The sequence below is a fragment of the Haliotis cracherodii genome, unplaced genomic scaffold (assembly GCF_022045235.1).
Source record: "Haliotis cracherodii isolate W230 unplaced genomic scaffold, xgHalCrac1.p SCAF_21, whole genome shotgun sequence".
In the NCBI taxonomy this organism is placed as follows: domain Eukaryota; kingdom Metazoa; phylum Mollusca; class Gastropoda; order Lepetellida; family Haliotidae; genus Haliotis; species Haliotis cracherodii.
Genome location: NW_027266277.1, coordinates 7,931,274 through 7,946,382, shown reverse-complemented (window position 1 = coordinate 7,946,382; position 15,109 = coordinate 7,931,274). Strand labels below are relative to the sequence as shown.

General features: G+C 43.7%; 1 protein-coding gene across 1 annotated transcript in view; it reads right to left on the bottom strand.

Moving 5' to 3' along the window:
- LOC139471055 (uncharacterized) overlaps positions 1-14,886 on the bottom strand; it is an 86,054-nt gene extending 71,168 nt beyond the window's left edge. Inside the window, exon 1 of the mRNA XM_071253352.1 lies at positions 13,872-14,886. Coding sequence (XP_071109453.1) covers positions 13,872-14,886 — 1,015 coding nt within the window. The remainder of the gene's footprint in view (positions 1-13,871) is intronic.
- Between the last annotated feature and the right edge of the window lie 223 nt (positions 14,887-15,109).

The following is a 15,109-nucleotide window of genomic DNA, read 5'->3' as shown; positions in this document are numbered from 1 at the left end:
GGTTTTGTTTCAGAATGGGATATATATACGCAAACCTCGTACCACTTCCACACATCAAGGTGCTGTTTCAGAATGACATATACATACGCAAACCTCTCACCACTTCCACACAGCCTGGTGTTGTTTCAGAATGACATATACACAAGCAAACCTCTCACCACTTCCACACATCAAGGTGTTGTTTCAGAATGACATATGCACAAGAAAACCTCTCACCACTTCCACACAGCCTGGTGGTGTTTCAGAATGACATATATACAAGCAAACCCATCACCACTTCCACACAGCCTGGTGGTGTTTCAGAATGACATATACACAAGCAAACCTCTCACCACTTCCACACAGCCTGGTGGTGTTTCAGAATGACATATACATACGCAAACCTCTCACCACTTCCACACATCCTGGTGATGTTTCAGAATGACATATACACAAGCAAACCCCTCACCACTTCAACACAGGCTGGCGGTGTTTCAGAATGACATATACACAAGCAAACCTCTCACCACTTCCACACAGCCTGGTGATGTTTCAGAATAACATATACACAAGCAAACCTCTCACCACTTCCACACATCAAGGTTTTGTTTCAGAATGACATATACACAAGCAAACCTCTCACCACTTCCACACATCAAGTTGTTGTTTCAGAATGACATATACACAAGCAAACCTCTCACCACTTCCACACAGCCTGCTGATGTTTCAGAATGACATATACACAAGCAAACCTCGTACCACTTCCACACAGCCTGGTGGTGTTACAGAATGACATATACACAAGCAAACCTGTCACCACTTCCACACAGCCTGGTGATGTTTCAGAATAACATATACACAAGCAAACCTCTCACCACTTCCACACATCAAGGTTTTGTTTCAGAATGACATATACACAAGCAAACCTCTCACCATTTGCACACATCAAGTTGTTGTTTCAGAATGACATATACACAAGCAAACCTCTCACCACTTCCACACAGCCTGCTGATGTTTCAGAATGACATATACACAAGCAAACCTCGTACCACTTCCACACAGCCTGCTGATGTTTCAGAATGACATATACACAAGCAAACCTCGTACCACTTCCACACAGCCTGGTGGTGTTACAGAATGACATATACACAAGCAAGCCTCTCACCACTTCCACACAGCCTGGTGATGTTTCAGAATGACATATACACAAGCAAACCTCTCACCACTTCCACACAGCCTGGTGGTGTTTCAGAATGACATATACATACGCAAACCTCTCACCACTTCCACACATCCTGGTGATGTTTCAGAATGACATATACACAAGCAAACCCCTCACCACTTCAACACAGCCTGGCAGTGTTTCAGAATGACATATACACAAGTAAACCTCTCACCACTTCCACACAGCCTGGTGATGTTTCAGAATAACATATAAACAAGCAAACCTCTCACCACTTCCACACAGCCTGGTGATGTTTCAGAATGACATATACACCAGAAAACATCTCACCACTTCCACACATCAAGTTGTTGTTTCAGAATGACATATACACACGCAAACCTCTCACCACTTCCACACAGCATGGTCATTTTTCAGAATGACATATACACAAGCAAACCTCGTACCACTTCCACACAGCCTGGTGGTGTTACAGAATGACATATACACAAGCATACCTCTCACCAATTCCACACAGCCTGCTGATGATTCAGAATGACATATACACAAGCAAACCTCTCACCTCTTCCACACATCAAGGTGTTGTTTCAGAATGACATATACACAAGCAAACCTCTCACCACTTCCACACAGCCTGGTGATGTTTCAGAATGACATATACACAAGCAAACCTCGTACCACTTCCACACAGCCTGGTGGTGTTTCAGAATGACATATACTTAAGCATACTTCTCACCACTTCCACACATCAAGGTGTTGTTCCAGAATGACATATACACAAGCAAACCTCTCACCACTTCCACACAGCCTGGTGATGTTTCAGAATGACATATACACAAGCAAACCCCTCACCACTTCCACACAGCCTGGTGGTGTTTCAGAATGACATATACACAAGCAAACCTCTCACCACTTCCACACAGCCTGGTGATGTTTCAGAATGACATATACACAAGCAAACCTCTCACCACTTCCACACAGCCTGGTGGTGTTTCAGAATGACATATACATACGCAAACCTCTCACCACTTCCACACATCCTGGTGGTGTTTCAGAATGACATATACACAAGCAAACCTGTCACCACTTCCACACATTAAGGTGTTGTTTCAGAATGGGATATATATACGCAAACCTCGTACCACTTCCACACATCAAGGTGCTGTTTCAGAATGACATATACATACGCAAACCTCTCACCACTTCCACACAGCCTTGTGTTGTTTCAGAATGACATATACACAAGCAAACCTCTCACCACTTCCACACTTCAAGGTGTTGTTTCAGAATGACATATGCACAAGAAAACCTCTCACCACTTCCACACAGCCTGGTGATGTTTCAGAATGACATATATACAAGCAAACCCCTCACCACTTCCACACAGCCTGGTGGTGTTTCAGAATGACATATACACAAGCAAACCTCTCACCACTTCCACACAGCCTGGCGGTGTTTCAGAATGACATATACATACGCAAACCTCTCACCACTTCCACACATCCTGGTGATGTTTCAGAATGACATATACACAAGCAAACCCCTCACCACTTCAACACTGCCTTGCGGTGTTTCAGAATGACATATACACAAGCAAACCTCTCACCACTTCCACACAGCCTGGTGATGTTTCAGAATAACATATACACAAGCAAACCTCTCACCACTTCCACACATCAAGGTTTTGTTTCAGAATGACATATACACAAGCAAACCTCTCACCACTTCCACACATCAAGTTGTTGTTTCAGAATGACATATACACAACCAAACCTCTCACCACTTCCACACAGCCTGCTGATGTTTCAGAATGACATATACACAAGCAAACCTCGTACCACTTCCACACAGCCTGGTGGTGTTACAGAATGACATATACACAAGCAAACCTCTCACCACTTCCACACAGCCTGGTGATGTTTCAGAATAACATATACACAATCAAACCTCTCACCACTTCCACACATCAAGGTTTTGTTTCAGAATGACATATACACAAGCAAACCTCTCACCACTTCCTCACATCAAGTTGTTGTTTCAGAATGACATATACACAAGCAAACCTCTCACCACTTCCACACAGCCTGCTGATGTTTCAGAATGACATATACACAAGCAAACCTCGTACCACTTCCACACAGCCTGGTGGTGTTACAGAATGACATATACACAAGCAAACCTCTCACCACTTCCAAACAGCCTGGTGATGTTTCAGAATGACATATACACAAGCAAACCTCTCACCACTTCCACACAGCCTGGTGGTGTTTCAGAATGACATATACATACGCAAACCTCTCACCACTTCCACACATCCTGGTGATGTTTCAGAATGACATATACACAAGCAAACCCCTCACCACTTAAACACAGCCTGGCGGTGTTTCAGAATGACATATACACAAGCAAACCTCTCACCACTTCCACACAGCCTGGTGATGTTTCAGAATAACATATACACAAGCAAACCTCTCACCACTTCCACACATCAAGGTTTTGTTTCAGAATGACATATACACAAGCAAACCTCTCACCACTTCCACACATCAAGTTCTTGTTTCAGAATGACATATACACAAGCAAACCTCTCACCACTTCCACACAGCCTGCTGATGTTTCAGAATAACATATACACAAGCAAACCTCTCACCACTTCCACACAGCCTGGTGGTGTTACAGAATGACATATACACAAGCAAGCCTCTCACCACTTCCACACATCAAGGTGGTGTTTCAGAATGACATATACACAAGCAAACCTCTCACCACTTCCACACATCAAGGTGTTGTTTCAGAATGACATATACACAAGCAAACCTCTCACCACTTCCACACAGCCTGGTGATGTTTCAGAATAACATATACACAAGCAAACCTCTCACGACTTCCACACAGCCTGGTGGTGTTTCAGAATGACATATACATACGCAAACCTCTCACCACTTCCACACATCCTGGTGGTGTTTGAGAATGACATATACACAAGCAAACCTGTCACCACTTCCACACATCAAGGTGATGTTTCAGAATGACATATACACAAGCAAACCTCTCACAACTTCCACACATCCTGGTGATGTTTCAGAGTGACATATACACAAGCAAACCTCTCACCACTTCCACACAGCCTGGTGCTGTTATAGAATGACATATACACAAGCAAACCTCTCACCAATTCCACACAGCCTGGTGATGTTTCAGAATGACATATACAGAAGGAAACCTCTCACCACTTCCACACAGCCTGGTGATGTTTCAGAATGACATATACACAAGCAAACCTCGTACCACTTCCACACAGCCTGGTGGTGTTTCAGAATGACATATACTTAAGCATACCTCTCACCACTTCAACACAGCCTGGTGATGTTTCAGAATGACATATACACAAGCAAATCTCTCACCACTTCCACACAACCTGGTGGTGTTTCAGAATGACATATACACACGCAAACCTCTCACCAATTCCACACATCAAGGTTTTGTTTCAGAATGACATATACACAAGCAAACCTCTCACCACTTCCACACAGCCTGGTGATGTTTCAGAATGACATATACACAAGCAAACCTCTCACCACTTCCACACAGCCTGGTGGTGTTTCAGAATGACATATACACAAGCAAACCTCTCATTACTTCCACACATCAAGTTGTTGTTTCACAATGACATATACACACCCAAACCTCTCACCAATTCCACACAGCCTGCTGATGTTTCAGAATGACATATACACAAGCAAACCTCGTACCACTTCCACACAGCCTGGTGGTGTTTCAGAATGACATATACATACGCAAACCTCTCACCACTTCCACACATCCTGGTGATGTTTCAGAATGACATATACACAAGCAAACCCCTCACCACTTCCACACAGCCTGGTGGTGTTTCAGAATGACATATACACAAGCAAACCTCTCACCACTTCCACACAGCCTGGTGATGTTTCAGAATGACATATACACAAGCAAACCCCTCACCACTTCAACACAGCCTGGTGGTGTTTCAGAATGACATATACACAAGCAAACCTCTCACCACTTCCACACAGCCTGGTGATGTTTCAGAATGACATATACACAAGCAAACGTCTCACCACTTCCACACAGCCTGGTGGTGTTTCAGAATGACATATACACAAGCAAACCTCTCACCACTTCCACACTTCCTGGTGTTGTTTCGGAATGACATATGCACAAGAAAACCTCTTACCACTTCAACACAGCCTGGTGATGTTTCAGAATGACATATATACAAGCAAACCCCTCACCACTTCCACACAGCCTGGTGGTGTTACAGAATGACATATACACAAGCAAACCTCTCACCACTTCCACACAGCCTGGTGGTGTTTCAGAATGACATATACATACGCAAACCTCTCACCACTTCCACACATCCTGGTGATGTTTCAGAATGACATATACACAAGCAAACCCCTCACCACTTCAACACAGCCTGGCGGTGTTTCAGAATGACATATACACAAGCAAACCTCTCACCACTTCCACACAGCCTGCTGATGTTTCAGAATAACATATACACAAACAAACCTCTCACCACTTCCACACATCAAGGTTTTGTTTCAGAATGACATATACACAAGCAAACCTCTCACCACTTCCACACATCAAGTTGTTGTTTCAGAATGACATATACACAAGCAAACCTCTCACCACTTCCACACAGCCTGCTGATGTTTCAGAATGACATATACACAAGCAAACCTCTCACCACTTCCACACAGCCTGGTGGTGTTACAGAATGACATATACACAAGCAAACCTCTCACCACTTCCACACAGCCTGGTGATGTTTCAGAATGACATATACACAAGCAAGCCTCTCACCACTTCCACACATCAAGGTGGTGTTTCAGAATGACATATACACAAGCAAACCTCTCACCACTTCCACACATCAAGGTATTGTTTCTGAATGACATATACACAAGCAAACCTGTCACCACTTCCACACATCAAGGTTTTGTTTCAGAATGACATATACACAAGCAAACCTCTCACCACTTCCACACATCAAGGTGATGTTTCAGAGTGACATATACACAAGCAAACCTCTCACCACTTCCACACAGCCTGGTACTGTTACAAAATGATATATACACAAGCAAACCTCTCACCAATTCCACACAGCCTGGTGATGTTTCAGAATGACATATACACAAGGAAACCTCTCACCACTTCCACACAGCCTGGTGATGTTTCAGAATGACATATACACAAGCAAACCTCGTACCACTTCCACACAGCCTGGTGGTGTTTCAGAATGACATATACTTAAGCATACCTATCACGACTTCAACACAGCCTGGTGATGTTTCAGAATGACATATAGACAAGCAAACCTCTCACCACTTCCACACAACCTGGTGGTGTTTCAGAATGACATATACACACGCAAACCTCTCACCAATTCCACACAGCCTGGTGATGTTTCAGAATGACATATACACAAGCAAACCTCTCACTACTTCCACACAGTCTGGTGATGTTTCAGAATGACATATACACAAGCAAACCCCTCACCACTTCCACACAGCCTGGTGATGTTTCAGAATGACATATACACAAGCAAACCTCTCATTACTTCCACACATCAAGTTGTTGTTTCAGAATGCCATATACACACGCAAACCTCTCACCACTTCCACACAGCCTGCTGATGTTTCAGAATGACATATACACAAGCAAACCTCGTACCACTTCCACACAGCCTGGTGGTGTTACAGAATGACATATACACAAGCAAACCCCTCACCACTTCCACACAGCCTGGTGATGTTTCAGAATGACATATACACCAGAAAACATCTCACTACTTCCACACATCAAGTTGTTGTTTTAGAATGACATCTACACACCCAAACCTCTCACCACTTCCACACAGCATGGTCATTTTTCAGAATGACATATACACAAGCAAACCTCGTACCACTTCCACACAGCCTGGTGGTGTTACAGAATGACATATACACAAGCAAACCTCTCACCAATTCCACACAGCCTGCTGATGATTCAGAATGACATATACACAAGCAAACCTCTCACCACTTCCACACATCAAGGTGATGTTTCAGAGTGACATATACACAAGCAAACCTCTCACCACTTCCACACAGCCTGGTGCTGTTACAGAATGACATATACACAAGCAAACCTCTCACCAATTCCACACAGCCTGGTGATGTTTCAGAATGACATATACACAAGGAAACCTCTCACCACTTCCACACAGCCTGCTGATGTTTCAGAATGACATATACACAAGCAAACCTCTCACCACTTCCACACAGCCTGGTGCTGTTACAGAATGACATATACACAAGCAAACCTCTCACCAATTCCACACAGCCTGGTGATGTTTCAGAATGACATATACAGAAGGAAACCTCTCACCACTTCCACACAGCCTGGTGGTGTTTCAGAATGACATATACACAAGCAAAACTCTCATTACTTCCACACATCAAGTTGTTGTTTCAGAATAACATATACACATGCAAACCTCTCACCACTTCCACACAGCCTGGTGATGTTTCAGAATGACATATACACAAGCAAACCTCTCACCACTTCCACACAGCCTGGTGCTGTTACAGAATGACATATACACAAGCAAACCTCTCACCAATTCCACACAGCCTGGTGATGTTTCAGAATGACATATACAGAAGGAAACCTCTCACCACTTCCACACAGCCTGGTGATGTTTCAGAATGACATATACACAAGCAAACCTCTCACCACTTCCACACAGCCTGGTGCTGTTACAGAATGACATATACACAAGCAAACCTCTCACCACTTCCACACAGCCTGGTGGTGTTACAGATTGACATATACACAAGCAAACCTCTCACCACTTCCACACAGCCTGGTGATGTTTCAGATTGACATATACACAAGCAAACCTCTCACCACTTTCACACAGCCTGGTGGTGTTTCAGAATGACATATACACACGCAAACCTCTCACCACTTCCACACATCAAGGTGTTGTTTCAGAATGACATATACACAAGCAAACCTCTCAAAACTTCCACACATCAAGGTGTTGTTCCAGAATGACATATAAACACGCAAACCTCTCACCACTTCCACACAGCCTGGTGATGTTTCAGAATGACATATACACAAGCAAACCCCTCACCACTTCAACACAGCCTGGTGGTGTTTCAGAATGACATATACACAAGCAAACCTCTCACCACTTCCACACAGCCTGGTGATGTTTCAGAATGACATATACACAAGCAAACGTCTCACCACTTCCACACATCAAGGTGTTGTTTCATAATGACATATACACAAGCAAACCTGTCACCACTTCCACACAGCCTGGTGTTTTTTCAGAATGACATATACACAAGCAAACCTCTCACCACTTCCACACAGCCTGGTGGTGTTACAGATTGACATATACACAAGCAAACCTCTCACCACTTCCACACAGCCTGGTGATGTTTCAGATTGACATATACACAAGCAAACCTCTCACCACTTCCACACAGCCTGGTGGTGTTTCAGAATGACATATACACACGCAAACCTCTCACCACTTCCACACATCAAGGTGTTGTTTCAGAATGACATATACACAAGCAAACCTCTCAAAACTTCCACACATCAAGGTGTTGTTCCAGAATGACATATAAACACGCAAACCTCTCACCACTTCCACACAGCCTGGTGATGTTTCAGAATGACATATACACAAGCAAACCCCTCACCACTTCAACACAGCCTGGTGGTGTTTCAGAATGACATATACACAAGCAAACCTCTCACCACTTCCACACAGCCTGGTGATGTTTCAGAATGACATATACACAAGCAAACGTCTCACCACTTCCACACATCCTGGTGATGTTTCAGAATGACATATACACAAGCAAACGTCTCACCACTTCCACACATCCTGGTGGTGTTTCAGAATGACATATACACAAGCAAACCTCTCACCACTTCCACACAGCCTGGTGATGTTTCAGAATGACATATACACAAGCAAACGTCTCACCACTTCCACACATCCTGGTGGTGTTTCAGAATGACATATATACAAGCAAACCCCTCACCACTTCCACACAGCCTGGTGGTGTTTCAGAATGACATATACACAAGCAAACCTCTCACCACTTCCACACAGCTTGGTGGTGTTTCAGAATGACATATACATACGCAAACCTCTCACCACTTCCACACATCCTGGTGATGTTTCAGAATGACATATACACAAGCAAACCCCTCACCACTTCAACACAGCCTGGTGGTGTTTCAGAATGACATATACACAAGCAAACCTCTCACCACTTCCACACAGCCTGGTGGTGTTTCAGAATGACATATACATACGCAAACCTCTCACCACTTCCACACATCCTGGTGATGTTTCAGAATGACATATACACAAGCAAACCCCTCACCACTTCAACACAGCCTGGTGGTGTTTCAGAATGACATATACACAAGCAAACCCCTCACCACTTCCACACAGCCGGGTGGTGTTTCAGAATGACATATACACAAGCAAACCTCTCACCACTTCCACACTGCCTGGTGATGTTTCAGAATGACATATACACAAGCAAGCCTCTCACCACTTCCACACATCAAGGTGGTGTTTCAGAATGACATATACACAAGCAAACCTCTCACCACTTCCACACATCAAGGTGTTGTTTCAGAATGACATATACACAAGCAAACCTCTCACCACTTCCACACAGCCTGGTGATAGTTCAGAATAACATATACACAAGCAAACCTCCCACGACTTCCACACAGCCTGGTGGTGTTTCAGAATGACATATACATACGCAAACCTCTCACCACTTCCACACGTCCTGGTGGTGTTTCAGAATGACATATACACAAGCAAACCTGTCACCACTTCCACACATCAAGGTTTTGTTTCAGAATGACATATACACAAGCAAACCTATCACCACTTCCACACGTCAAGGTTTTGTTTCAGAATAACATATACACAAGCAAACCTCTCACCACTTCCACACAGCCTGGTGCTGTTACAGAATGATATATACACAAGCAAACCTCTCACCAATTCCACACAGCCTGGTGATGTTTCAGAATGACATATACACAAGCAAACCTCGTACCACTTCCACACAGCCTGGTGGTGTTTCAGAATGACATATACTTAAGCATACCTCTCACCACTTCAACACAGCCTGGTGATGTTTCAGAATGACATATACACAAGCAAACCTCGTACCACTTCCACACAGCCTGGTGGTGTTACAGAATGACATATACACAAGCAAACCTCTCACCACTTCCACACAGCCTGGTGATGTTTCGGAATGACATATACACCAGAAAACATCTCACTACTTCCACACATCAAGTTGTTGTTTCAGAATGACATATACACACCCAAACCTCTCACCACTTCCACACAGCATGGTCATTTTTCAGAATGACATATACACAAGCAAACCTCGTACCACTTCCACACAGCCTGGTGGTGTTACAGAATGACATATACACAAGCAAACCTCTCACCAATTCCACACAGCCTGCTGATGATTCAGAATGACATATACACACGCAAACCTCTCACCACTTCCACACATCAAGGTGTTGTTTCAGAATGACATATACACAAGCAAACCTCTCACCACTTCCATACATCAAGGTGATGTTTCAGAGTGACATATACACAAGCAAACCTCTCACCACTTCCACACAGCCTGGTGCTGTTACAGAATGACATATACACAAGCAAACCTCTCACCAATTCCACACAGCCTGGTGATGTTTCAGAATGACATATACACAAGGAAACCTCTCACCACTTCTACACAGCCTGGTGATGTTTCAGAATGACATATACACAAGCAAACCTCGTACCACCTCCACACAGCCTGGTGGTGTTTCAGAATGACATATACTTAAGCATACCTCTCACCACTTCAACACAGCCTGGTGATGTTTCAGAATGACATATACACAAGCAAACCTCTCACCACTTCCACACAACCTTGTGGTGTTTCAGAATGACATATACACACGCAAACCTCTCACCAATTCCACACATCAAGGTTTTGTTTCAGAATGACATATACACAAGCAAACCTCTCACTACTTCCACACAGTCTGGTGATGTTTCAGAATGACATATACACAAGCAAACCCCTCACCACTTCCACACAGCCTGGTGGTGTTTCAGAATGACATATACACAAGCAAACCTCTCATTACTTCCACACATCAAGTTGTTGTTTCAGAATAACATATACACACGCAAACCTCTCACCACTTCCACACAGCCTGGTGATGTTTCAAAATGACATATACACAAGCAAACCTCGTACCTCTTCCCTACAGCCTGGTGGTGTTACAGAATGACATATACACAAGCAAACCTCTCACCACTTCCACACAGCCTGGTGGTGTTTCAGAATGACATATACACAAGCAAACCTCTCACCACTTCCACACATCAAGGTGTTGTTTCAGAAAGATATATACACAAGCAAACCTCTCACCACTTCCACACAGCCTGGTGATGTTTCAGAATAACATATACACAAGCAAACCTCTCACCACTTCCACACATCAAGTTGTTGTTTCAGAATGACATATACACAAGCAAACCTCTCACCACTTCCACACATCAAGTTGTTGTTTCGGAATGACATATACACAAGCAAACCTCTCACCACTTCCACACAGCCTGCTGATGTTTCAGAATGACATATACACAAGCAAACCTCGTACCACTTCCACACAGCCTGGTGGTGTTACAGAATGACATATACACAAGCAAACCTCTCACCACTTCCACACAGCCTGGTGATGTTTCAGAATGACATATACACAAGCAAGCCTCTCACCACTTCCACACATCAAGGTGTTGTTTCAGAATGACATATACACAAGCAAACCTCTCACCACTTCCACACAGCCTGCTGATGTTTCAGAATAACATATACACAAGCAAACCTCTCACCACTTCCACACATCCTGGTATTGTTTCAGAATGACATATACACAAGCAAACCTCTCACCACTTCCACACATTAAGTTGTTGTTTCAGAATGACATATACACAAGCAAACCTCTCACCACTTCCACACAGCCTGGTGATGTTTCAGAATGACATATACACAAGGAAACCTCTCACCACTTCCACACAGCCTGGTGGTGTTACAGAATGACATATACACAAGCAAACCTCTCACCAATTCCACACAGCCTGGTGATGTTTCAGAATGACATATACACAAGAAAACCTCTCACCACTTCCACACATCAAGTTGTTGTTTCAGAATGACATATACACACGCAAACCTCTCACCACTTCCACACAGCCTGGTGTTGTTACAGAATGACATATACACAAGCAAACCTCGTACCACTTCCACACAGCCTTGTGGTGTTACAGAATGACATATACACAAGCAAACCTCTCACCACTTCCACACAGCATGGTGATGTTTCAGAATGACTTATACACAAGCAAACCTCTCACCACTTCCACACATCAAGGTGTTGTTTCAGAATGACATATACACAAGCAAACCTCTCACCACTTCCACACAGCCTGGTGATGTTTCAGAATAACATATACACAAGCAAACCTCTCAGCACTTCCACACATCAAGGTGTTGTTTCAGAATGACATATAGACAATCAAACCTCTCACCACTTCCACACTTATGGGGGTGTTTCAGAATGACATATACATAAGCAAACCTCTCACCACTTGGTGGTTTTTCAGAATGACATATACACAAGCAAACCTCTCACCACTTCCACACATCAAGGTGTTGTTTCAGAATGACACATACACAAGCAATCCTCTCACCACTTCCACACAGCCTGGTGATGTTTCAGAATGACATATACATAAGCAAACCTCTCACCACTTCCACACAGCCTGGTGATGTTTCAGAATGACATATACACAAGCAAACCTCTCACCACTTCCACACAGCCTGGTGGTGTTTCAGAATGACATATAGACAAGCAAACCTCTCACCACTTCCACACAGCCCGGTGGTGTTTCAGAATGACATATACACAAGCAAACCTCTCACCACTTCCAAACAGCCTGGTGATGTTTCAGAATGGCATATACACAAGCAAACCTCTCACCACTTCCACACAGCCTGGTGGTATTCCAGAATAACATTTACACATTTCGGCAAGCTGTTGGCGCGTGTCCTTACATGTAGCGATCTTGTACCAACACATATTGCCGTCGTTTGGTGTATCTAGCTAACAAAAAACATGGAAGAAATAATTCACTCTTATTTTCGTGAAATTGCCATTCTTGCGTTCATTTTATCACGTACATATATACAGGGTGCTATCCAATCATTCATGTTATCACACACAGATAAAAAGGTTGCCATCTTACCATTCATGTTATCATGCACAGATACACACACTGCCATCCCACCACTCATGTTATCATGCACAGATACACACACTGCCATCCCACCATTCATGTTATCATGCACAGATACACACACTGCCATCCCACCACTCATGTTATCATGCACAGATACACACACTGCCATCACACCATTCATGTTATTATGCACAGATACACACACTGCCATCCCACCATTCATGTTATCATGCACAGATACACACACTGCCATCCCACCATTCATGTTAGCATGCACAGATACACACACTGCCATCCCACCACTCATGTTATCATGCACAGATACACACACTGCCGTCCCATCATTCATGTTATCATGCACAGATACACACACTGCCATCCCACCATTCGTGTTATCTTGCACAGATACACACACTGCCATCCCACCATTCATGTTATCATGCACAGATCCATGCACTGCCAACCCATCATTCATGTTATCATGCACAGATACACACACTGCCATATCACCATTCATGTTATCTTGCAAAGATACACACACTGCCGTCCCACCATTCGTGTTTTCTTGCACAGATCCATGCACTGCCAACCCATCATTCATGTTATCATGCACAGATACACACACTGCCATATCACCATTCATGTTATCTTGCACAGATACACACACTGCCATCCCACCATTCATGTTATCATGCACATATACACACACTGCCATCCCACCACTCATGTTATCTTGCACAGATCCATGCACTGCCATCCCATCATTCATGTTATCATGCACAGATACACACACTGCCATATCACCATTCATGTTATCTTGCAAAGATACACACACTGCCGTCCCACCATTCGTGTTATCTTGCACAGATCCATGCACTGCCAACCCATCATTCATGTTATCATGCACAGATACAGACACAGCCATATCACTATTCATGTTATCTTGCACAGATACACACACTGCCATCCCACCATTCATGTTATCTTGCACAGATACACACACTGCCATCCCACCATTCATGTTATTATGCACAGATACACACACTGCCATCCCACCATTCATGTTATCTTGCACAGATACACACACTGCCATCCCACCATTCATGTTATCATGCACAGATACACACACTGCCATCCCACCATTCATGTTATCTTGCACAGATACACACACTGCCGTCCCATCATTCATGTTATTATGCACAGATACACACACTGCCATCCCACCATTCATGTTATTATGCACAGATACACAAACTGCCATCCCACCATTCATGTTATCTTGCACAGATACACACACTGCCATCCCACCATTCATGTTATCATGCACAGATACACAAACTGCCATCCCACCATTCATGTTATTATGCACAGATACACACACTGCCATCCCACCATTCATGTGATTATGCACAGATACACACACTGCCATCCCACCATTCATGTTATCTTGCACAGATACACACACTGCAATCCCACCATTCATGTTATCTTGCACAGATACACACACTGCCATCCCACCATTCATGTTATCATGCACA